The 26,033-nt window shown below is 44.7% G+C and overlaps 1 protein-coding gene and 1 non-coding gene across 6 annotated transcripts in view; both read left to right on the top strand.

Annotated features, from left to right (window-relative positions):
* PALM2AKAP2 (PALM2 and AKAP2 fusion) overlaps positions 1-26,033 on the top strand; it is a 325,838-nt gene that overhangs the window by 68,120 nt on the left and 231,685 nt on the right. For all 5 annotated transcript variants that reach the window (XM_087869487.1, XM_045814778.2, XM_087869488.1 and 2 more), the window contains exon 3: positions 11,871-12,001. In XM_087869487.1, the coding sequence (XP_087725613.1) occupies positions 11,871-12,001 (131 nt within the window). The remainder of the gene's footprint in view (positions 1-11,870; positions 12,002-26,033) is intronic.
* LOC123803419 (U6 spliceosomal RNA) lies at positions 17,237-17,343 on the top strand. Its single transcript, XR_006782877.2, has one exon. It is a non-coding gene; the product is annotated as a U6 spliceosomal RNA (small nuclear RNA).

Below are 26,033 nucleotides of genomic sequence, written 5' to 3'. Positions count from 1 at the left end.
CGGAGGCTCCCAAGGATGCATTGATCATACAGTTCTTTTATAGCTTAAAAATCTTCATATTTTCTTTCCTGATATGGAGAAAAGAGAGAGAAAAGCACTGTGATCTGATAAAAGAGCAACCCTGTGTATTTCCAATGATGCGTTCGTTTTATTTCTACTTTCACAATTTTGGAAGGTGTTCTCTTAGAATGAGCAGTTGGTCAAAAGATGGCATTGAAATGATTTGACTTGCTTGGGTCTCCATCGCACAGAGGGGGGAGAGAGAGAGAGAGAGAGAGAGAGAGAGAGAGAGAGAGAGGGAGAGATGTTTCATTATTTATTTTTCTTTAAAACATAAGGCACTTAAGCATCATAATTGATTACAGCCTACGAGAAGCTCTGTCACTGTCACAAGGACTCCACGGGCTATCGAATGTTGCTTTTTGCAGGCTTGCAGAATATTGTGAACACATTCCAGTGGCCAGCTGGGAGTTGCTACATGCCTTCTCCTGCTCTGGGCTTTTTCAGGAAAACCTTCTGCTCAACTCAAGTTGCTGTGACATTCGTGCACAGAGGTGCATTGCTCAGAGGGCGGGTGGGGAAGGTGGGGCTGACTTTCAGGGTGATGCTCGGTAGAGATAGTTTAGATTCTTTGAAACAAGATGAGTCTTTACGATTGTCTTTCCCATTCTTCGCTAGAAGATAGGGCCGTGCTAAATGAATCCTTAAGATGAGACTTGTCAGCAAGCTATTTCAAATAGCAGCATGACCTAAATCTGCTTCGCGTATTCATCAGTTTACTATGAACTTTAACCAGAGAAATGTTTTTAAAAGGAAGAACAGCAGCATGTTACTGAGAATATTGCCCATTTATCTTCGCTTTTGTAAAACCATTTATGGACCTTTCTTTGTAGGAGCTTACAATATATCCTATATGCTGTTACTCCCTCCTTACAACATTCCTGAGGAAGCGTTGAGGGCAAAAGTTAGTATTTTCTTCTTACAGAGAGGGGGACTTAAAAACACTTAATAGAACAAGTGAATTCTTCAAGGTCAATCCGGACAGAGCTGGGACTCTGGCTCAGTGTACAGCCAACTCACTCCTTACAAGAGACCAAAATGTACTAATACCTCAGTGAGTTCTTGGCTTAAGGTGGATTTTGTGTTTGTTTGTTTGTTTGTTTGTTTGTTTGTTTGTTTTTTATGAAGGGGACTGAAAAAATGAGAGGCTGTTTTGACTAGACAGCCCCTCTCCCCTTTAAGCTCAACTTTGCTTTTGCATTCTTGAATCAAAAGTCAGGCAATAAACATATGTCAGAAGATTAAGTTTCTTTTATCCCACTTCTTATCATTCTGGATGCCAGATAAGATACCAAGGACTCATTCATTGCTGAGGTCCAGCACAGTATCCATCCCTGTATCCATCCTTCCATGTATCCAGCCATCCAATCAATAGAGATAACAGTAAAAAGGACTTAGTGTTGCACATAGAAGCAGTGAGACTCCTTCGGAGACTTGGAAACAAGGGAATCAGATAGTTCTTTATGGTTCTCCTGGTAAAATTCTCACATTGTTGATGAAATTGGCTATCTAAGGGAACACCCAGCCCTTTCACCTAAGAAACCTTCCAGTAACCTGGAGAGAAAGGACTGGAAGTGATGGCAGTTTAATAAGTGGAGAACAGTGGGTTGTAATTTTCTCTCTCTGGGGAAGGCCCATGTGGACAGAATGAGGGTGGACCAGTAGCTTTGAACAATGAAAGCAAAAACAAAAACAGCCCCAGCGGTCCCAAAGGTGGTTTACCCAGACTTCCCTGGAGAAACTCCAGCTCTGTCAGTACCAAATTTCTATGCTCTGGTGAGGGGGGGCCTGAGGTAGGCGAGGAGTGTCATCAGGCCTCACCTCGGCTCAGGTGAAACTTCTCTCCTGGCTCTGCCTCTCTTTGTTCTGAGTCCATCCTTCCCAAAATAACTGAGTTATTTTGGTGGTGCCTGACTGGGAGATATGATCACTTCAGGCACCAGAAATGAATAGGTTCTACTTTCAATCAGTTAGCTGTTGACTGAACTTGAATAGCGTGAGTCATCTTCCTTGTGATCATTCAGTTTTGAGCTTGGCAGCCTCGCCCCTGGATGGTAGTAAATTCATTGAGGTTATGGTTCCTCTGTGAGCCTCTTGCTAGAGACTCAGCCAGCTTTGTCCTGGAAGCCTGGCAGCCTTGTCATCCACTTGTCCATCCTCGATAATAGTCATGGTTTTTGAGTGCCTAATGTATGCCTGGCACTCTAAATACATCCCCTCAATAATGGCCACAAAATTCCTCGCTGACTTAAGTGGCCACATTCCCTGTCTCACAGGTGAGAAAACGAACTCATGAGGTGAAGTCATTCGCCCAAGAACATAGAGACTATAAGTGAGGGATCCCTGGTTCAACCCTAGGGCTTGTCTGCCTCCAAAACCAAGCCTTCTCCAGGACACTGTTTTCTTCAAATGAAATGTTCCATTTTGAATAATTTGTCTAGAGAGAGGCCGGTTACCGTCTTCATTGTCTCTTAAAGTTATACTTCCATGGACTCCAGAAAATTTAGAACATGTCGGAGACATTATGGATTATTCCTTGAAGTAGAAAATATTAAGAAATATGCCAACAATGTTTATTTCACTAATTTATAAATTCTGGGATGCTCCCTAAAAAAATAATATATGCTTAGTGCAAAGTTAAATGACAAGCATTAGAATTAGATTTCGTATTTATTAAGATACAGTTCTCATCATCAAATAGTCTATGGACACTTATTCTCATGCAGTGAGGTATGAATTATTTAGATACATTTACTGGTCTCTTGGCAAAGCAGATAAATAGAATGCAAGACAATCGTTTTGATGCTTATTTGATTAATATTCTTGGTAATTGTGATATTTAGGATTATGCAGTGAGCAATGCCACAAAATGGAATATTGTTACTTTATATATTGACAATAAACAAATTCTGCAATGCAATGAAAGACCCAAGGACTGAAAGAGCTGCTATACTCTTTAGGAAGATTAGGAAACCTTCAAGTACTTTGAAGTCCTCACCAAATTAAACTCAGATTTCTTTTTACAAGATACTTAGCTATATTTAGTACCTAATATTTATGATGTAAGAATTTCCAAGAAGCACTCACATATGGGACCAGTAAGCAATTTTAATAGCTGACTAATTTTTGCTGATTATAAGAGAAACGAATGCACGATCCTTACAAAAGCAAAATTTTGAAGTACAGGAAAATATAAAGAAAAAAACACATATCAACTGTATACTGGTCACCCAGATATAACTCACACAGAGGTATACTCTTCTATGCTTTTTCTCTAGTATATTTTTATAGATTAAGCTGTGTGACCCTTGTTCACAGGCATCATCAGCTGGTGATTAAAATGAGATGGTATTAACATTCGGGTCCAAAATACATTCACCTTTACCTCTTTTTTTGATTTTGTTATATGGGCTCTTTTAAATTCTCATAAAAGGGGTGCCTGGGGGGCTCAGTTGGTTAAGCATCTGCCTTCGGCTCAGGTCATGATTGCAGCGTCCTGAGATCAAGTCCTGGGTTCAACCCCATGTCAGGCTCCCTGCTCAGTGGGGAATCTACTTCTCCCTCTCCCTCTACCCGCACCACCCACGCCCCGGTTTGAGCTCTCTCAAATAAATAAATAAATAAATAAATAAATAAATAAATAAATAAATAAATAAATTCTCACACAAAACTTTGTAATTTTTGTGACATCACATCTAACATTCTTTTGCTTTATGATTTCTGACTTTGATATGGTTCTTGCAAAGAACATCCCAAACACTTACCTAGGATGTCTCTTGTCCTTCAATAGTTTTAACCCATCTAGAATTTATTTTTCTCTATGAAATAGGGTAGGAATGACTCTACTTTTTACAGATGGTGAGCCAGTTGCCTCCACATGATTTATTGATTCATTCCTTTTTCCTCACTGAAGTAAATGTCTTCTTTATCATATACATATTTCTCCCTTATACTCAAGTCCACCATTTATGGATTCTTCTTAGTCCATGAATCTGCCACTCCTGTGGTAATACCATCCTCATTGAACCCCTCTAGCTTTTTAATGTATTATAAGGATTAATAATATGTCATAAGGCAAGAGCCATCATTATTCTTCTCTTGAAAAATCGTCTTGGCTTTGTATTCCATGGAAACAATTATTTATTTTTATTGTTTTTACTATGTGACTTGTGATAATATCAGTTTTAAAAATAAATCAACTCTTATATTATACCAGACAGACTAAATTTAATATTCCCTTTGCGCTCTTGGTTGAATTACCAGAGATTTGTCTGTTTTATTGGTCAGTCCAAGGTCCCAGCAAGAGTAGGCATGCAGTAGGATTGCCACATGAATCCCTTTGGAACTGTCACATTTATAAAGATTTGTATGACAGAGGCAGCACTGTCAGAATCAAATTGCTAATATCATCTCTTCAATACAAAAGCTGCCTTTGAATTATTTATTTATGAGCAGGGAACCCTGACTAGACTTTTTTTTTCTAGTCCAAGTTATGAAAATTGTCATTATATTTTAAAAACCACAGCCTTTTCTTTCAAGAAGCATGAATGAAAACACATCAAAGACTGAATTGTGACCCCGCAAGCTATTTACTATCAGCCACCAAGGTCATTTGCTGCATAGCCTGAAGGTACCAGGGGTCTTGCTGCAAACATGTTGTGTCTCCCACTATTGTGAACCTTTAGCACTAATTTTAGACCTTTCTTGATTATTAGTATGTGTGAAAGGCCAATTTCAAATTTTAAAATATTGAATAGACAAGCAGGGTCACAGTGTAAGGGAACTTTCCATCTCACCCTTTTTCCCATCACATCTCCACTGCCCCTGGAAACAGAGCTGGAGTAGAAGTTAGACCTTGGTTTCTTCTATCCGAAGTCTCGGTTTGGCGTCTGCGTGGACTAAAATCATATAACAAAAAGTCAATACCAAATCAAGATCTTACAGGGAGTCGATGGGGGGGAAAGGACGTGTCCCAGGGCAGGAGAAGGAGAACAGAGAGAGGACACAGATGATCAAAGACACATCACAGCTACTGGCACACATTGTGTTTAAGCCATTTTAGAAGGTTGAATTTCGGTTGAACATCACCCCCCAACACAGCCAGGGTTGGCTTTAGCCAGATTACAGATGAATGCAAGATTTGGAGGAAAGAGTAAACTCATAAAAGTGTAAGAAGAAATCACAGGTAAATATTTTCATAGTCTTCGAACGGGGCAGCCTCATCTGATTATTACAGCAAACCCTGAATTATAAACTAAAAAGATTGGTGGATATGACTTTATAAAAATTACAAACAATCAGAAAAAAAAATTGGAGACTGACTAGTCCCGACTTCTCTCCACTGCCCATTCCCCACCCCCCACCACCCAGACACTACTCATTGCTTACCTGGATCACCTGGAAAAGCTGGTTAACATCAGATATCTAATCTGTAGATTGAAAAAGTTGGATTAATCATGTTGCACCCTTTATTTATTTATTTTTTTAAGATTTGTTTATTTATTTATTAGGCAGAGACAGCCAGCGAGAGAGGGAACACAAGCAGGGGGAGTGGGAGAGGAAGAGGCAGGCTCCTAGTGGAGGAGCCTGATGTGGGGCTCGATCCCGGAATGCCAGGATCACGCCCTGAGCTGAAGGCAGACGTTTAACGACTGCGCCACCCAGGCGCCCCATGTTGCACCCTTTAAATATTTACAATTTTATTTGTCAGTTGTACCTCAGGAAAGCTGGGGAAAAGCTTTGGTTAGATCTCTAAGTAGAAAAGTCTAAGATTAATAGTCAAATATTAATAGTCTATGATTTTATATTTGCTAAACACAGTGCTTGTGCATGGTTTTTCCATCATTCATTCGTTCAATGGGTATTTATTATCATAAACTATCACCAATAGCCTTGCACGTCAGCCACTGTGGACGAATAGGAGCTAGGGCACTTGGCTGTGGGAACTCAGGGATGAATGGGAGACGAGCCTGCCATCAGAGAAGCTGGAGAGGGCTTATCCGGGTCAGGGGGTAGGTCAGCGGTGCCTGATGGTTTTGTAAACCCTATCTGAGAAAAAGAGGGCTCTTGGGGATCTTGGCGTGCACCATGTATTTGGCTTCAAATCTCAGAGCCGCACCTTACCAAACGTGTGCCCATGGGTCACTGACTTAATATGAGCACCTGCCTCGTGGGATTTTTGTGAAAGTTTAATGAATTTATATAAAGCACTTACAACAGCAAGAGTGATGAGAATTATCATCATCATCATCGTTGTCACTCGATACCATGGCTTCAGATACCATTTATGTATCCATGACTCCCAAATTGATGGCTCCAGCTCCAGGGGCCCCTGAACTCCAGACTCTCGTGTTCAGCTGTTTTCCCGACATGGCCACTTAGATGGGCGTCACTTCCCTTTACAAGCCTCTCAAGCTTAACCTTCCCTAAATGGAAGTTTTGGTTTTCTGCTCTTCTAGCCCTTGTTCTTCGTCTAGTCTTTCCAGTCTCCAGGTGGGAATACCGCCATCCACCCCTTTGCTCAAACCAAATATCTGTGTCACCTTTAATCCCATCCTTTCCCTCATGCCCCGCATCTAATCTGTCAGCAAGTCATGTTGACTCTACCTCTAAAATTCGCCCTGTGCCTTCCATTTCTTCTGCTGCTCCTCTGCTTCAAGCTAACATGCTCTGTCACCTGTTGATATGATAGAGCCCGATCACTTATACTTTGTAATCCTGTCCCTTCCACACTGTTCTCTTCCTACCGTGCTTAGGACAAATACCAGACTCCTTAGCAAGTCTGCCGTACCCTACCTAATCTGGCCTCTGCATTCCTCTCCATCTCCAGCTTGTTCTACCCTCCCCTCCCCACCCCCCACTCACTGTGGTCCAGCCACTTGGGCATTCTGTCCGGTCCACAAACGTGCTGAGCTCTGTCCCACATCTGGGCTATTACATTTGCCAGTCTCTCCCCCTGAAATTCCTTTCCTTGGATCTCAGATCTCAGCTCAAATGTTCAAGTACTCACAGGGACTTTTCCCACCCGAAGTGTCCCCCATCCGTCCCTGTTTGTCCTATGGTCCTGCCTACCTCCTGCCATGCGTGTTATCACCATCTGAAATTATCTTGCATTCTTGTTGACTGGGACAAAAGCTCAGTGATCCTGGGCACTTGCTGTCTTCCAGAGCGGTGTCTTCAGGACCTGGCAGAGTGTCTGGCATGTAAGGGAAGGGATGGGGACACCACTGCTCCCGAGATGGGGATGCAGGAGGAGAGATGGGTGTGTGGGAGAAGGATGAGCTCCTTTTCGGATCGGTGTTTAGCTAGCCAGTGGGAACGCTTGTGCATGCTTCAGGCTTTTGGATAGTCACAGCTTCTCATGCAGGGCTTCAAATCGTGGACCTCGGACCAGCAGCATCAATGACAGCATCACGTGGGAGCTTATTAAAATTCAGATTCCTAGGCCTTATCCCAAACTGGGAGAATCAGCATCTCTGGAGGTGGGAATCTGTGCTTCCGCAAGCTCTCCTGGAAGCCTTACCCATTCTTCCTTTGTCTTGACTCTTCATAGTTGCACGCAGTTGACAAAGGTGAACTTTCACAGTTCTTCACCCTGTAAGCTATGACACATTTTTTTTTTTTTTAGTATATGCTGTTTGGACATAAAAAAAGAAAAGTTTTTATTTTTAGTGTTCCCTTCTGCCGTGCTCTGCTTGTCACTTAATTCTAAAGCACTAAGGCAGCCAATAAGGACCAGAACAGCAGAGGGAAACTGGTGCTTTCGATGGGCGCGTGTGATCGGCGTGCACAAGTGCGTTATATTCCAAGGCGGTACCACCACTGACCCTCAGAGACAAGGGGAGGGGATCTGGCGGAGGCCAAGGGAACCGCCAGTGGTAAGCATATTTGAATTGGTGGTTTGCCCTAGCAGCATTACTTTGGGGCCAAGTGAAAAAATCAACTTTGCTTTTTTGTTTTTGTAACGTCCAGACACTTTTGTAAAACAGACCTGAGACCAGGCCCGCTGTCTTGTTCTGTTAGAATCTGTCTTCTGGGCACCAGCTGTTGGGGATGTTTTGGTGACATCACTGCCTTATCCACACGTGAGGGCACATGTGCTTTCGGTGTTCACGGTGACCAGGCTGCTTTTGTCAGAAGTACCGATGGACGGCTAGGGCTAACCAGCCAGCAATGAGCGGTTAGACCCTTTCCTTGGTGGCAGGAGGCGCAGTGTGAAGAAGAGCAGAGAGAACATCCCCAGGAGCAGCCACTGTGTCCTATTTCAAGAAGCCCCAGCTGCAGAGCATCCCTGCTGGGGCAGAGAAAGCGGGGTCTGTCCATGGCTGCCATTCCAGAAGAGTCCACACACCAAGACAAGGATGCCAATAGATCTGTCCCCCAATAATCCTAATGGGGTTTTTACCTTCTATGGGTTGAACTAGGTGAGTATCAAACATTTCAGCTCAGGGAGCACTGTGAATGAAAGTGTGACACCCCCCCTCCTGAGTAGTTAGAGTGACAGAAATTTGCGATTTTTCCAGTTCACCCGTTTACTCATTCGTCCCCTGCAACTGGGCTGGGTGCGGCAATGAGATGCAAAGGGAAATAAAGAACAGTCCCAGCCTTTGAGGCGCTGGGGGTCTAGAGGGGAGAGATACAAAAAGAAACGGAGGACAGTGTGAGAGTGCACTGGAGTATGTCCTCTGCTAGAGGAGACAGACCAGAGAGCCATGGATCCTGCCAGCAGGAGCAGGGGAAGGCTTCTCAGGGGACATTTTACCTGCTCTTTCTCAGATGAAGGCAGGAGAGGCCAGGGGAACAGCATGAGCAACAATAACAAACATTTCTATAGTACTAAGTATGGGCTCAGCGCTTTTAGCGTATGAACTCATTTAATCCTCATGACGAGCCTGAAGTGGGCTCTGTCATCATGTCCATTTTACAGATGAGAAAACTGAGGTTTGGTGAGTCTGATGAGACTGTCTGAGACCACACAGCTAGTAAGTGGGAGACCCGATCCAGAATTCACAGTTAACCACTGTTAACCACAGTTAACCACTGTTCACACAGCTTCTCACGTATGTGAGCATGATATCTGGGGAATTTTGAGAGGAGGACAGTGGTTTTGAATTTTTTTTTCCGTAGCCCACTTAGGAAGAGAAACCAGTTTAACCCACTCATCCCCATTTTCCAGTGAAAGAAACATCTGCACGATAAAGCTTTGGAGAATGTAGTAGTTTGCTAGGGCAGCTGTAACAAAGACCACAGACTGGGTGGCTTACACACCAGAGATTATATTCTCATCATTCTAGGGGCTAGAAGTCCAAGATCAAGGTATCAGTAGTGTTAACGTCTTCTAATGATCTCTTCTTGGCTTGTAGATGGCTGTCTTCCTCTGGTGTCTACATGGTCTTCTTTCTGTGCACGTCTGTGTCCTAATCTCCACTTCTTATAAGGACACCAGTCATACTGGATTAGAGCCCATTCCAATGACTTCATATAACCTTCAAGACCCTATTTCCAAACATAGTCACATTATGACGTAGGGGGGTTAGGACTTCAACATATGAATTGGTGGGGGACGGGGGCCATGATTTAGCCCATAAGAAAGAGCAACCAATGTAAACAAATTGTACTGTGAGCTTTTACACATGGTTTTATATTATGAAACAATGCCCTAGACACTTTTAAAGTACTTTTTTCCCACTGTCGTTGGTGGTAGTCATAAATACATTTACAGGCACCATGTTACTAATGATGTATAGCTGTTTAAGTCTATTGGGGTAAGGGTGACTCCTGTGTACAATCGCTTTAGCATACAGTTGGAATAGCTTATATATGAACAAACTCGTGTTTAATGAATGGAAAGCTACAGGTCAAGTGCTATAAATATGCTTCTCTATATACTATGAGAGTAACCAAACAGACTTCCACCAACAGCGATTTATAATTAAAAGGCAAGAATAACACCAGTGAAAACTATGGCTACTTGGACACTACACCCATGCGTTGCTAACAAAAAGACTGTTCAGAAGTGTAGGGATTCTAGGGGCGCCTGGGTGGCTCAGTCGTTAGGTGTCTGCCTTCAGCTAGGGGCGTGATCCCAGGGTCCTGGGATTGAGCCCCGCATTGGGCTCCCTGCTCCGCTGGGAAGCCTGCTTCTTCCTCTCCCACTCCCCCTGCTTGTGTTCCCTCTCTCGCTGGCTGTCTCTCTCTCCATCAAATAAATAAATAAATAATCTTAAAAAAAGAAATATAGGGATTCTAGCCATTGGAACTTGCTCCTGCGTATCCAGCAGGGGCTTCATAACCCTGTGTAGCTGCTGGATTTCTCAATAGAATGGTGAATCAGAACTTCCGTTAATGAATTCTTACTATTACTAAATGTTGGTAATTCTTTGTAACTCATTTTATAGCTTCATCATAAGTAGCTCTTATTTCTTAATCTCAAGAAAAATGTGAGCCTCTGGAATTGTCTACGTTTTGTTTCTAAGAGCTGTAGAAAGGGAACTGAAGTGAGTACGAATTCTGTGTCCATGATATTAGAGATACCCCACTCTCTCATCTCTGTACATCATATTTAATTGGCTCCAAGCCATGTATCACCCGGGCTCTTAGTCATTATAAGGGCTCCCTTTCTTTTACCTTGCTCAGCCTGCCTGATGAGGTCAAACCAGATTCTGATGGAGGGGATGCCGGGAGCCAGGGATCCCAGTGCTTACTCTGTGCTTACTCTCTGTTGACTGGCTTCATAGCCATTATAGGACCAGGGAAAAACTGGTCACGTGGCCTGCTTCTGGCAGACTCAGTGGTGTTCCCTTACAGCGCTCCATTCCCAGGACCACTGACCTGCCCAGGGGACGCTCAGCCACGATGCCCAGGCCCAGCCTCTGCAAACATCTAATAACCACCATCTGCCATCTAGGGACCATGTAATGAAAACCCAAATCAAAAAGCCTCTCCCAAGCCTTCCTCACCTGGCTCTTTGTTTTAGGGAGTTTCAGCATGCCTTTCTTTTGAGCTGTTTTCATTTCCCTTATCAAAGCAGTAATGGCTCCCTCCCAGCCATTGACCAGAAACTCAAAACCTTTTTATTTCGGGGCACCTGGATGGCTCAGTCAGTTAAGCGTCCAGCTCTTGATCTCAGCTCAGGTCTTGATCTCATGTTGGGCTCCACGCGAGCCTACTAAAAAAGAAAAAAAAAACATTTTTTTATTTCACTCCACGGTATATTAGTACACTGGGGCAAATGGAGTGCATGATTTTAATACCATTTGGAGACCACTGCTGAGGATGATTGGGAATCATTAAACAGCTTCTAAGAAGAAGCATGACATAATCTTTTTTTAAAAAAACACTTTAAGATGGACTCGATATCGGGTGATCTTAAGAAATTATATAATGGAATTGCAGTCGCACAGCAAAATGTCCTTATGTTTTAGAGATTCATACTGAAATACTTATGGGTGAAATGTCATGATGTTCGTTATTTACTTTAAAATGCTTTGGTGAAAAATATATGGGAAATCTGGCAAACTGTTTAACATTTAAAGCTAGTTGAGTTACACTGGCATTCGTTATACGGTTTCCTCTGTTTTTCTGTATGTTTTCAAAAGCTTTTTATAGTAGAAAATGCCGAAATAAATCCCTCTGGTGGCTCTCTAGGGGTTGGACCCGAGGGAAGCAGGAGCCAAGTTAGTGAGGAGGCAAAGGCAGTAATTGAGGTGACCACTGCTGAGGGGTGGGGCTAAAACCGAGGCACCGCGACACAGAGAAGGCTGTGGAAGGAAAGGTATCATCCAGTCTGTTCTCTTCCCTCATTCCCACAGTCCAAAGTGCTTCGCGAAAAATGGCTGCTGCAGGGTATCCCCGCCGGAACTGCCGAAGAGGAGGAAGCCAGGAGGCGGCAGTCTGAGGAGGATGAGTTCAGAGTCAAACAACTGGAAGATAACATCCAGAGGTAGGTGGTTCCCAGCGCCGGACCACCCTCTCTACCCCCTTACCCCCCCCCCCATCCCCCCGTGCTGGGGTCTTACAGTGCAGTAACCGTTACTGTCCTCTAGGGGGCCCCCTCCCAGTGCCGGCCCCTTCTGCCAGAGCTTGGGAATTCTCTTCCTAAAAACAGAGTACATTGGTATTGTTTACACGTTTCCAAATAACCCCGAGTTATGACTCTGAGTACTAATTACTGTACTGGGCTGTCATTCGGTACAGTGATGTTTTCCTGGAGCAGTGAGGTGCTGGAAGCAGCTTGCCCCTTCACTAAATGCCCACCTTTTGAGTTCTCCCACCAGCTTTTGTCTTTTTCCTCCTGTGAGTCAAGCTGTTAGCTGTTATTGCTGCTGTAGTGGGTCTGTTTCCTACATTTGACCAACCTGAAGTGGGGAAACGGTAGCCAGGGGTCTTAGAACTATAGATGTGCTGAATGAGGGCACCACTGTGAGTTCCGTGCCTGCGCTCTAAAAATTAACTTTGCGCTGTCTGCTTGCACTGCTCAAAGGGTGAGTTGGGTTCCTTTATGGTTCTCAACCAGGTTCTGGACATTTCTGTCTAGGAGATGAGTGACCCTCCTGTGGCCAGTGGTTGGCCAGGTTCACAAAGGAGCAAAAACATAGGTTTCACTTGAAAATTGTAGTCATACCAGGTCCCAGTTCCCAGGACACCTAGCCAGAGATAGGCGATGGAAGGTAGTGATCAGAGATGCCTTAGAACCCAGTCTCCCCCTCCATCCCATCCCACCAAACCCCACCTCAAATCTCAGCCTCAAGAGCTCCATCTGTTTCTCCTGGGGGTGCAAGCTCGTTTAGAATACAGAGGGTAAGGGCTACCTCACTACCCACCTTTATACCCTAGCGTGAATGAGGACTGTGAGAGTCCCTGGGGGCTCCAGTAGTGTCACCAGAGGAAAAAGCACACTGGCCGTAAGCCCTAAAGGCCTGGGTCCCTGTTTGCTTGGGCCCTAATGTCCCTTGAAGGGTTCTCAAGAGCAGTTGAGCTAAATTCTGCTCATGGGGGAAATTCACTAAGAAAAAGTGTATACATGATGTGCATGTGTGCACACACATACATGTGTGTGGATATGTATACATGTGTATATACACGTAAATATATGTGACTATTACACGTGTGTATATACACACACTTTTTTTTTTTAGCATACAAAGGGTAAGCTTAACTATTACTAGCCAGTTTAGATGGACAGATAGATAGATCTGTATATTTCATTAGATGAAGAAAATCTTAGTCCCGGAAATACGGCATCAAGCCTGTGAAGACAAGTACCTCGAGAAAGTAGGAAAGGTCTTCCTGTTAGAAGCCCAGAAGGTAGAAGGTGCAGGGGGCAGGAGCAAGTCACTCGGAGTCTGAGCCTCGGGAGTTCCTCTCCTTGGAAGTGGCTCAGCTGGCTGCGTTTTAGACAAGGCGAGGGAGCCAAGGATTATTGGAAATATTGACAATGAGTCGGGGAGGAAAAGGCCACTCGGAGAAGCAGTTTGACAGGAAGTCTCAGCAGTGGCACCGTGCTGCTTTCCTCTTTAGGTGACAGATATAGTCCAGCAGCATCGCTTCGTCCTTACTCTTTTTAAAAGTTCCATCATTTTCCTGTCTCGTTCTCACTGGCTTTACATACTCGCCGCAGACAGGCCTGGTGCAAAGCAGAAGCCCCACAACTCTTTGTTGGATGAAGAACTGGGACCGGGCACGCCACATGTCAGGGGAGCCCTGCCTGTCAGACAAGGCCTGGAAGATTATTCTCCAGGCTAACTCGGCAAAGTCCTAGGAGCCAAGTGGCCTGAGCACAGGCTATTCACTACCTCAGATGTGAGGGGAGACAGTGTACGCACTGAAGGGTAGAAAATTTTGTTTAAAATCATTTTTCAAACACTGGATATCTTTTCTCACTGAGCCTGACCTGTTCACTCATTTCATCCATTAGGTGTTAGAGATGGAAGGAAGAAAGGATTCGGTCAATAGGATAAAATTAGTTCTGTGGCCTTTTCTGGATTTTTTTTTTTTAATGGCCTTAGAAAATGTGGTCTTCCCACCAAATTGGCAGTTTCGCTGTGGCTTGCGTACAGATATGCCATTACCGTGGCCTCACAGGTGGTAACCCTTACCTGTGGGAGGAGCCATCGCATGGAGGGAGAGTCTTAAATCGAGACTCAGTTTTGGCTAAATTGACCCCCGGAGTGAGGTGTAAGAGTTAGGGGCTGTTACATTGGAAACTGGGGATGTACTGTATGGTGACTAACATAATATAATAAAAAATCATTATAAAAAAAAAGAGTTAGGGGCTGGTTTATTGTTCTTGTGGGCATCACCATATTCAGAAAAATAAGGGAAATCTCTTTTTATCTGTTGAGTCAGCAGAATAAAGAGCTCCCTCATGTATGCAGGCAGTGTCTTGGAGCCCATCAAAGAGACAGATAGCCAGGCCAGAAGGAAAGAAATGATAGCAGCCTAAAATGGCGGGGATGCGCGTGCTTAGGCCTGGATTCAGGGGGCATTTCTTTCTGCCGAGGTCATGGCTCCGCTGGGCAGTGGCCGTTTGCTGCAGGATGAGCTGTGTTCCCTGGAGCTGCTTTTCTGTAGGAGCAGGGCTGCGGGTGGGCATCATTTCTTCCTCAGGGCCTCTGGAGGGAGGAATTTCTTCCTACCCTGGAAGTGAGTTTCTGCTTCTCCTCATCTTACCTGCAACTTCTCTATTGGAACAGTTAGCGTCTTTAAGTTCCAGTGCCAAGGGAAGAAAGGAGCTTTCCTGCCTCTTCCCTTGAAGGACACTGAGCCACCTAAGCACTTTCCTTAGTCAGGCATGGTTTAGTTTGCTCTCACGGTCCTATACCCACTTGAACAGCCCTAAAGGCTCATTGGAAGCACGGGCGTCCTGCAGTCTTACAGCCTGCGTGGATGGGCCATTCTGGCTCTGCTCATTTTGGCTGAGCTCAGCTAAGTGACTCCAAGACTTAGGTTGGACAAGTCTGCCCTTTCTTCCCGCTGCACTAATGAGCTAATCATGACTGTTTCCTTTTATGACAATGGCAGAGGAGCAAGAGGACTGAGAGGAAACAGAATTGCCCGTAAGCCATTAGCTACAGCAAGACATGTCCAGCCCAAAAACCAAGGCAGGGAGACAATCCACCTTTAGTAGAGGGAACTTCAGAATTGTGTGGCACGGGGCACAGATACAGGGAAGGGGGAGAACAGGGGCTAATAATTCACTCTTCCAGAAGTGTGATTGTTCAAGAGAAAACTGCAAGCATTAGGGAAAGTATAGAAAAGCGAATTCACGAGGAGGAAGAGGAGCTAAAACAACTTGAGAATTCAGCGGGACAGGAAGAAGAGAATGAGAGAAAACAGGAATGGCTTTGAGATCAAATTCAGAACCTGATCTTATGCAATAGGAGTCCCAGAAATTGGCTACAGATCAAATGCAGAAGAACCATTAAATAAAGGAATTCTAAAGGAGTCTTGCTTGGTTTGAAGCAGAATATCAATCTTTAGATCTTTAGATTTGAATCCACTAATCTAAGTCACTCCTGAGTAGTAAAATAAATTCTCCTAAAGAGATGTGCATGGGTGCCTGGGTCGCCCAGTTGGTTAAGCGTCCGACTCTTGATTTCAGCTCAGGTCATGATCTCAGGGTTGTGAAATCGAACCGCGTGTCGGCCTCCACGTTTTGTGTGGAGCCTGCTTAAGATTCTCTCTCTCCCTCTCCCTCTGTCCCGCCCCGCCCCACTCATTCTCTCTCTCTCTCTCTCTCTCTCTCTCAGAAATCTAAAAAAAAAAAGGATATGCAAACTGTTTTCATACCATAAAGTGTATTAGGACAGTTATGCCCTGAAGGTATTTTAGTCCCTCCTGGTGAAACAAGAGTAGCTTGAAGAACCTGAAGGAGCAATAGAGAATAGTAATCAAAGAGCAGAGAGAATGTGTACAAGGAAAGACTGAAGGAAAGGGAAATCTGTGTCGTTTAAGTTTGGAAAAAGTAAGGGTAATAGCACCCTAACTCGGAACCTCAGTGTAGGTAGGATTTAGCCCGTGTTTTAATTCTTTATGTCTGAATATTGAATTAATATCAATTAATATTAATTAATTAATTCTCGAAGTCCGAATATAATAAAGACTTCAAATGAAGCACAAGAATTTGCACTTAAACATGTCTCTTTCCCTAGATATGTTCAGGAAGAAAGAACATGAGCATCTTTCCATTTCTGAGTCTAAAATTCTTTATAGTGCCAGGAGTCAGACAACAAATTCCAGGGGTCCAGGCAGGTTTTTTACCAAAGTGTTATTTGTAAATTGGTGGTTGTTTGGAACTAAGAACGTTGTCTCTTATCCAAGACTGTTATACGTGGCGCTTAGATTTTGAGGGCAGCACATAAGGAGGGACGGAGGGAGGGACAAAGGAACTAGACTATTAAGTCCTCGGCATTACAACCACCTGGGAAGCTTTTTTTAAAAATATGGATTCCCAGGACTTATTCCAGAAAATTTGGATTCAGTGACCCACGTGAGGAGCCCGAGAATTGATTTTTTTCAGAGCGCTCCTGATTATCTGTGCAAATCACAGTCAGGTTCAAGAAAGATTGCTGTAAATGGAAAAAGAATAGACCACAAATAAAATGTAATTAACTAAGAGCACAATAGCACTGCCGTGATTACATCACAGCAGTGGGAAAGGAAGGAGAGGACTGGTCCCTACAGTGGATAAACAGATGGTCATTTTTTTTTTTTTTGTACAACTTTTCCCTGGGCAATGTCAGGATAGCCCAGTCTATTGGTTATATTCTTGGCTCTCTAGAAAGGAAAAGTAAAACAGGCTAAATATGGTCAGCATTGTTGAAAGCAAAATCTGTACAAAGATCTCTCTCTTTCTTTTAATTTCAAATGTCACATCTTCTGTATGCTTTATTTCCTGTTGGAGTACCATATTGAGAAAGCCCAAAGGATTGTTTCTGCTTGGGCCCATGGTCAACCCCTGTCCATGTTGTCACTGTGTGTGATGGGTCCCAGGGACCACGTGTGGAGTCACATTTATACTCTTGGAGACTTCTGGCAATTAGATCCATGCTAGCCTTGTCAACTTCACATCTGCTCCAGTCAGCAAGGCTTGCTGCTTGCCCTATGATTTTCCCACTTAAGATTCTCTTTCTAATTTCATCAGGTTTTATTCATACGTTTGAAATACAGTGTTCTAGTGCTCGCTTCGGCAGTGCATACACTGAAAGTGGAATGATCCAGAGAAGGTTAGCATGGCCCTGGCACAAGGATGACACGCAAATTCATGAAGCTTTGAAATATAGTGTTCTTAACTTTCTCTGACTAGTGAGAAATATGGGAGAAATGTTAATTCTAGCTCTGTTGTTGACTTAATTCTAGCTCTGTTGTTGACTTGCTGTGTGACTCTGGGCAAGGCTCTCACTCCCTCTGGTCTCGGTTTCCTCATCTTCCTAGCGAGGAGTCTCTCAGAATCCTCCAGCTCTGGTATTCTAAGAGTCTCGAATTTGGGAAATTGAATAGAGATCCTTTTCTTTTCTTTTCTTTTCTTTTTTTAAAGATTTTATTTATTTATTTGACAGAGATAGAGACAGCCAGCGAGAGAGGGAACACAAGCAGGGGGAGTGGGAGAGGAAGAAGCAGGCTCATAGCAGAGGAGCCTGATGTGGGGCTCGATCCCATAACGCAGGGATCACGCCCTGAGCCGAAGGCAGATGCTTAACTGCTGTGCCACCCAGGTGCCCCTAGAGATCCCTTTTCTGAGCGAATATACCTGTGCCGAGAAATGCTACTGTTGTAAGAGGAAGTGCTTTTGGAGACAGGCCAGAATTGGGGAAAGAGGTGAAGTTCTCAGGAGACAAAAGCCCCATGTGTGAATCACTGACTCATCACCTCAATGACTAATTCATCTGATCAGCTGTCAGTTCTAAAAGATGGCCCATCAAATATTGGCTGGATAAAATATTGAAGTCCCAGCTGCTAACCCAGAGAGGGGCGTTGCAGCTTTTCCAAAAGAAAGTTCAAGATGTAAGTGGACTGGCTCATTTCTGCTTCTGAATTAAGATTCTTGGAGTGCTTCCGTTGGTCTCTGATGGATACCAGAATGCACTTAGTTTTCCACATTCTTAAGAAGCTCAAAGCAGAGGACTGGAGACATTAGGCAGAAGCATGTGTGTGTTATATGATGGGATTTTGGCAACCAGCAGGATGACAGCCAGCCACAAATAACTGTTCTAGAAAAGGCAACCACAGAAATGTTCATTGGAATCACAAAGGACACTTGCTTGGAATTCATTCTGGCCTTCATACTTGCTATTTTTGAGTCCATGATGCACTGTTCTTCCGAAACAGGGTACGGAGCCGTCCACATCTATGCACTTCCAGCCCTCAGCCCCGCCCCGCCCCGCACAGCCACATCCGGCAATCCAGCCCCGTTCTCCCCATTCTCTGTGTTATACTATAAACCATATAATGATAGAGTGGCATCGCTATACCGTCTAATATTCATTGGTCTCTTACTTACTTCTGGGTCCCTACCTTTTTGGCCTCCACTTAATTCATTAATTTTCTTGTTTTTATCCTCATAATACTCCCATGAAGCAGGGGTGATGACGATGATGCCCATAATACAGTTGGGAGAACTGAGGCTTAGAAGATAAAGTAACTTGTTGCCCCAAACGACCCCATTAATAAGTGGAAAAGTGGGGGGCTGTCTCCATTGGTAGGTAGAGCATGTGACTCTTGATCTCAGGGTCATGAGTTCAAGCACCATGTTGGAGTAGACCTTACTTTAAAACAACAACAACAACAAGAGTGTAAAAGGGATATTTCAACTGGGCTCCGTCTAACTCCAAAGCTCGTTCTCAAAAATCTGAATAAAAGTTATTTTAGGGGCGCCTGGGTGGCTCAGTTGTTAAATGTCTGCCTTTGGCTCAGGGCGTGATCCCAGAGTCCTGGGATCGAGCCCCACATCGATCTCCTCAGCTGGGAGCCTGCTTCTTCCTCTCCCACTCCCCTTGCTTCTGTTCCCTCTCTCGCTGGCTGTCTCTCTGTCAAATTAAAAAAAAAAATCTAAAAAAATTTTTTTTAAGTTATTTTAAGTTCAAAATTTTTGAGACATGTGATGTCTTTGTCACACTGAAATCACACTGAAATTCACCTCATGATGACAGGTGGATACTCCCCCCTCCTTAGCCCCCCACTGTCTCCTCAGGAAGCAGTGTAGCAGATGTGCCCAGACCCCAGAGGGGCTGGGCTTGGTGCCATTGATAGTGGTCACGTGGCTCCAGAGGCTGCCCCTTCAGGTTCTGCCTGGAAGTGCAGGCTCCAGTTTAGGCTTGGTTCTTTCGTCTCTTTCTGAGCCCTTCACTCCTGAGTGCTCTTTCTTGGCTTTATGGAGCCCAAGTCTCTGCTGCAAACAGTACGTAATGATGGAAGAAGCCCCCGGCATACTGATGAGGAACCTGACCTTGGAGTCTGACTGGGTTTGAGCCCCAGTTCTGCATTTGCAAGTTGTTCCATCTTAGACACAATGTAACTATCTGGACTTGAGCCGGGTACCCTGGCAATAGCGATGTCCATCTTGAAGAGTTGTTGTGCAGATCATATGCTTTGGTGAAGTGCCAAATATAGTAGGTTGTCAGTAGGTAAGAGTAGTGCTTTTGTTGTTGCTTTCTCCTCCGTGCTTCTAGAACAGGGTTTCTCAATAGCGGCACTATTGACATTTGGGCTGGAGAATTATTTGTTGTGGGGGGCTGTCCTGCATGTTGCAGGATCTTTAGCAGAGTCCCTGGCCTCTACCCAGGAGATGCCGATAATGCCCTCACACCCCCAATCTGACAATCAGAAACGTCTTCAAGCATTGCTGAATGTCCCCTGGGGCCAAAATAGCCCCCAGCCGAGAAACATGACGCTAAAGCCTGGAATTACAGGTGTTGATACTAAGATAAAATCACCCCATCAAGTAACTACAGAACCCAGAAGCCTAAAAAGATGCATGTGGCACGAAAACAAGAGAGAACACATGCCGGCATGGATATGGAGAAAAGGGAACCCTTGTGCACTGTTGGTGGGATTGTAAATTGGTAGAAAACAGTATGGAGGTTACTTAGGAAATTAAAAATAGAACTACCAAATGTCCAGTGGTTCCACTTCTGGGAATATATCCAAAGGATATGAAAACACTAACTCAAAAAGGTATCACACCGGGGTGCCTGGGTGGCTCAGTCGGTTAAGCATCCGACTCTTGATTTTGGCTCAGATCATGATCTCAGGGCTGTGAGATCGAGCCCCACATTGGGCTCCATGCTGGGCATGGAGCCTGCTTAAGATTCTCCCTCTTCCTCTCCCTCTGCCCATCCCGACCCCCCTACCTGTTTGTGTTCACAAGCACTCCCTTTCTCTTAAAAAAAGATATCTGTACCCCCATGTTCATAGCAGCACTATTTATAATAGCCGGACATGGAAACAACCTAAGAGTCCATCGATGGATGAATGGGTAAAGAAGATGTGATAAACATATATGGAATATGATTCCACAATGGAATACTATTCAGCCATAAAAAATGAAGAAATCCTACCCTTTGTGACAACATAGGTAGACCTTGAGGACATTATGCTAAGTGAAATAAGTCAGAGAAAGACAAATGCTGTATGATCTCACTTATATGTGGAATCTTAAACAAGCAAACAAAAAACAGCCAAAACAAAAAAACCCCAAAACTTGTCGGAAAAGAGATTAGGCTTGTGGTTCTCAGAGGCAGAGGGTGGGGAAGAAGGGGAAGTGGGAGGAGGGTGGTGCAAAGGGACAAACTTGCAGTAAATAAGCACTGGGATGTGGTGTAGACATGATGCCCACAGCTGATACTGCTGGCGGATATACAGGGAAGTTGTTAGGAGAGTAGATCCCGAGAGTTCTCATCACAAGGAGAAATATTTTTCCTTTTTTTCTTCTTTCTCTTCTATCGTTTGAGAAGATGGACATTAGCAGAAACTTTTGGGAGGATCATTTCACAATATATGTAAACCAACCATCCTGCGGTACACCTGAGGCTCATACAGTGACATATGTCAATTATTTCTCAATAAAACTGGGGGGAAAGATTTATGAAGATAACACTCATGATTTTCAGTGCAGGGCTTGTAGTATAAGGCTTCTCTCAAGCACTGAACCATGAAAGTCAGTTCTGAGTTAAAAAGAAATGATGGCCTTTTTCTTCTTTCTTTCTTTCTTTCTTTCTTTCTTTCTTTCTTTCTTTCTTTCTTTCTTTCTTTCTTTCTCTCTCTCTCTCTCTCTCTCTCTTCTCTCTTCTTTCTTTCTTTCTTTCTTTCTTTCTTTCTTTCTTTCTTTCTTTCTTTCTTTCTTTCTTTCTTTCTTTCTTTCTTTCTTTTCATCCAGTGCTGCACTGATTTTGCAAAAGCAGTGATTTTATGACAGCTCATAAAACCGCAGAATCCTAGAGTACACCTAACGGAGGTGTAATCTGGATCAACTCCTGTCTGACACTTGAATTTGCAATGAACCCAGTGAGTGGGAGCCCATACAGAGTCTCTCCCCAAGGCTGAAAATGACAGGGACCTCACTCCCTCACAAAGTAACTCCCAAGTCCACATTGGAACAACCCTCACTCTTACAGAGGATCCTTTGGGGTGAAAGTGATGTTCCCTGCAGTTTCCACCGGTTCTCTGGTCCCTGCTCTCTGGGACCACATAGAAAAGGCCCTCTTCACAGACTCTGAAATGTGAATGCTTATGGTTTGTGGTCCATTCTGGAAGCTGGGACAGGTCAGGGAGGAAACACTGTCCTCTTGCATTCAGCATATCAGCATCGCCTGTGTGTGTCTTAGTGGCAGTGGTGGAAACACCTACTTCCAGGAGCCTGCTATGAGATCCCAAGCGTCTTGCCTTCTTCGGGTTTTGTGGGCTCCATCATAATTGCCTCATTATTGGTCAGGTAAACTGGGTTTAAAGTATCCATAATTACGAATATAATGGAAGAATTTTGTCCACACACTGAGACCACATAAGAGACACATTTGGGGAACGCTTGCATTTTCCAGCCCTTAGAACAATTGCTATAATTGTAGAAATTGTGCAAATTCAACTGTCTTGTGAGCTGGCCCCAGGCTTTTTGGTCTATGAATGTCATGCCTCAGGTCTCCCCTCTACAAAAAGTTTCCCCTCTGAAAATCATATTTTTCTGCCCCCATAGCCGGTAATATGGTCACTTGTAACCTCCCTATATTCTTGATGAAACAAAGACATCAAGTGTCCCGTTGATATTTTCCTCCACAGTTTTCACCAGTCGTGCATGGTGAGGGCAGTGGATGGTCTCTCGGATCCTTTTCAGCAAGGACAGTCTGTGATCTTACACCCTGGAGTCATGACCGTGGAGTCTGGGGGCTGTGGCCTGGCGGCGCTGGGGGGACAGGCAGGCTCTGACCAGGGTGGGAAGCAGATGTGTGTAGGCAGGCCAGTTTGATACTCCACAGCTGGGGCCTGGAGCCAAGTCAATCTCCTAGGCACACCCCCCCCTTTGTAGCCCCCTCTATTCATGTCTGAGGCCCCAGAGAAGAGTTCAGTGGGACCAGAGGCTGCTTGACACTTGTCATGGCAAGTCCTGTATCCGCTGGCCCTGCCAGTTTCTCCTTTCCTCACTCTACACTCGAGCTCGCCACTGCAGCAGTGGGAGATCAGTGCACAGACCCGCTCCCGTTCTAAGGTTCCAGTTCCCTAGCAAACCCATGCCAGGATCCGCAAGGAAACATCCCCCTTCTTTCTCCCACGCTGAAAGCAACTTCTGCCGTCAGGGACTCTTTGGCTCTCTTCCCCACGGTGTACGCAGCAGCAGTGGGGACTTTAGGGCAGGGGAGAGGGGAGGGGTGCACAGTCCTAGGGGAGTTATAGGTTGGGGCACATCTATGAGGAGGGATTTGCCGACATCCTCCTTCCTGTCCCTTTTTTGAGAACCTATGTTTAGCCCATTTGGAGCACGTGTGCAGTTATATTTGCAAAATGAATAATTCAGGTTTACTGTGCTCGTGGATTCTTTTTTTTTATGGAAGTATGGTTGATACACATGTCACATTAGTTTCAGGGGTACAACATGGTGATTCAGCTTCTCGATGCCTTATGCTCTGCTCACCTCAAGTGTAGCTGCCGTCTGTCACCATACAGCACTATGACAGCTCCGTTGACTATATTCCTTGTGCTGTGCCTTTTGCGTTCACGACTTAGTCTTTCCAAAGCTGGGAGCCTGTGTCTCCTCGCCCCTTCGCCCGTTTTTCCCATCCCCCTCCCACCCCTTCCCTCTGGCCACCATCACTTTGTTCTCTGTATTGAGGGGTCTGCTTCTGCTCTTTGTTTGTATTGTGCTCTTGGATTCTATGTCAGGAATTTGAGCAGAGAACAGTGGGGATGACTTGTCTCTGCTCCACACACGTGCCTCAGCTGGGAAGACGCAAATGGGCGGGGTGACTCAGGGAGCTGCACGCTGAAATCACGCAAAGACTTCTTCACTTGTATGTCTAGGGACTGAGCTAGAGTGACTCAAAGGCTGGGACTCATGTCCAAGGTCCCTCCCCAGGCTCGGCCTTCTCAGCACACGGCAGCTGGGCTCTGACAGGGAGCACCCCAAGGGGGAGTGTCCAGGGAGCAAGCATGGCAGGCGACCCAGCTGGAAGCTGCAAGACATCTTCTGTCTTGGCTCCTCGGAAGTCGCATAGCATCACCTTTGCCGTATCTTCCTGGTTTCACCTGAGCCACTAAGACCACCTCAGACTCAAGGAGAGGGAGATTAGACTCTACTTCTTCTTCCTTTTTTTTTTTTAAGAGAACATTCTTCAACTAACATCTTTCATGAAGATAGAAGTGTTTTCTTTTTTTATATTCTTTATTTATATTCCATTTTGTTAACATATAGTGTACTATTAGTTTCAGGGGTAGAATTTAGTGATTCATCATTTGCATATAACACCCAGTGCTCATTATATCAAGTGCCCATCACCCAGTTATCCCTTCCCACCACCTGCCTCCCCTCCAGCAACCCTGTTTGTTTCCTAGAGTTCAGTGTCTCTTATGGTTTGTCCCCTCTCTGTTTTCATCTTATTTATTTTTCCTTTCCTTCCCCTATGTTCATCTGTTTTGTTTCTTAAATTCCACATATGAGTGAAGTCATATGGTATTTGTCCTCCTCTGACTGACTTATTTCACTTAGCGTAATACCCTCTAGTTCCATCCATGTTGTTGCAAATGGCAAGATTTCATTAGACTCTACTTCTTTATGGCAGTGGGCCACCACTTGGAAAGACACAGGGTGAATTCCAGCCTGCTTTGCTCCCTCAGCCAGTGTCCTTGGGCAGAAACAAGCTGTATGACCATGTACAGTGGCCCTGCCCTCTTCTTGGTCTGCACACAACTCCTTGTTGGTCATCAAGGTATTCCCAGTCTCCCCCATTCTCTCATGATCTTGGATAAGTCCAGACAAGATGGACATGAAGCTTTTTATAGGCAGCTGGGGAACACAGAATTATACATGGGAACCATCAATTGCACAATGGTGGGAAAGGTCTGATCATGGAAGTTCAAAAAGGGTCTAGAGGAGCATATGAGGGGAGGGGCACTTCACGCTCAGGTTAGGGAGTGCAGGTAAGACTTCCTGGAGAAGGAGATATGTGGGGAGGAATGCTTTTCAGCTGTTAGATAAGTAGGTTCTCTCTTTTTCCATTCCATTCCATTCCATTCCATTCCATTCCATTCCATTCCATTGGTTCTTAGCTGGGATGTAAATTCTATGAGAACAGCACTTACTGGTTGCCCCGTGTTCGTTTTCTGAGGCTGCTGTAACACATTACCACCAACTTGGTGGCTTAAGACAACGGAAAGTTATTTGCTCAAGTTCTAAAGGCCAGAAGTCCAAAATCAAGCTGTCTTTGGGGCTTTGCTCCCTATAAAAGCTCTAGGGGAGGGTCCTTCCTTGCCTCGTTCAGCTTCTGTAGGCTCCAGGTGAGCCTTGGCTTGTGGCTGCGTCCCTCCCGTCCCTGCCTCTGTCTTCATCTGGCCTTGTCTGCTCCCTATGTTTTCTCCTCTTTTGTCTCTTATAAGAACACTTGTCATTATAGGGTCCATCCAGAAGTATCAGATGAGCGCATCTCAAAATCCTTAAATTAATTGCATCTGCAGTGACCCTTTTTTCCAGATAAGGTCACATTCTCAGATTCCAGGGGCTACGGTGTGGACATATCCTTCTGGGGGGCACCATTCAACACACTACACCCACTGTGTGCATCCCAAGTGCCTAGAATACTGCAGGATGCCTAGCAGGTTGCTCAATAAATATTTTTCAATTGAGTTGATCTGCACCAGCCTTAAATCATCCATAGGATTGTCATGTGATTCAAAACCAACATTTCCATGTTGAGACGGTATAGAGCCATGGTTTGGGGCACAAGCATCAACATTACGCTTGCTGGGTTCAAGTTCTTGAACCTCCTCCCCTTGCTGCCTGTGAAATCTTAGGCAAGTTCCTCTAGCTTCTCTCTACTTCAGTTTCCTCTTCTACAAAAATGAGATAATAATAATGAGATGAACGTTCTTGGGTAGTGGTGGTGGTTAAATTAATATATGCAGAGTGCTTAGAAGGATCTAGGACTTGGTACCCAGTAGACTCTAGCCTTTATTATAAAAATGAAACAGTGATGTGACAGTGTACCATATGTAAATAATCCCAATTGTTTGATTTTGCCAGATCCCCTCTCCACTTTCAGAAACAGCTGAGAGTGATGCCACTCCCCTAAGCTTAGCTGATTCAGAGGTCAGCTGCCACCGACATAGGAATCCAGTGGTGATTGGAAGCACCAGCTCTCACCGACATAGGAATCCAGTGGTGATTGAAGCACCAGGGCAGTGGAGAGAAGGGGGGCTGCGAGCACAACCCTGAAAGTGGAGTGACTGTTGCCTTACAAGCGTGAGAAGCAGCTTCTGTCCCCAGGGCAGCTGCC

Source organism: Ursus americanus, chromosome 18, assembly GCF_024610735.1.
Source record: "Ursus americanus isolate L20-20 chromosome 18, mUrsAme1.1.p, whole genome shotgun sequence".
Classification (NCBI taxonomy): Eukaryota; Metazoa; Chordata; class Mammalia; order Carnivora; family Ursidae; genus Ursus; species Ursus americanus.
Note: the sequence above shows the minus strand (reverse complement) of the source record. Positions and strands in the feature narration are given on the sequence as shown.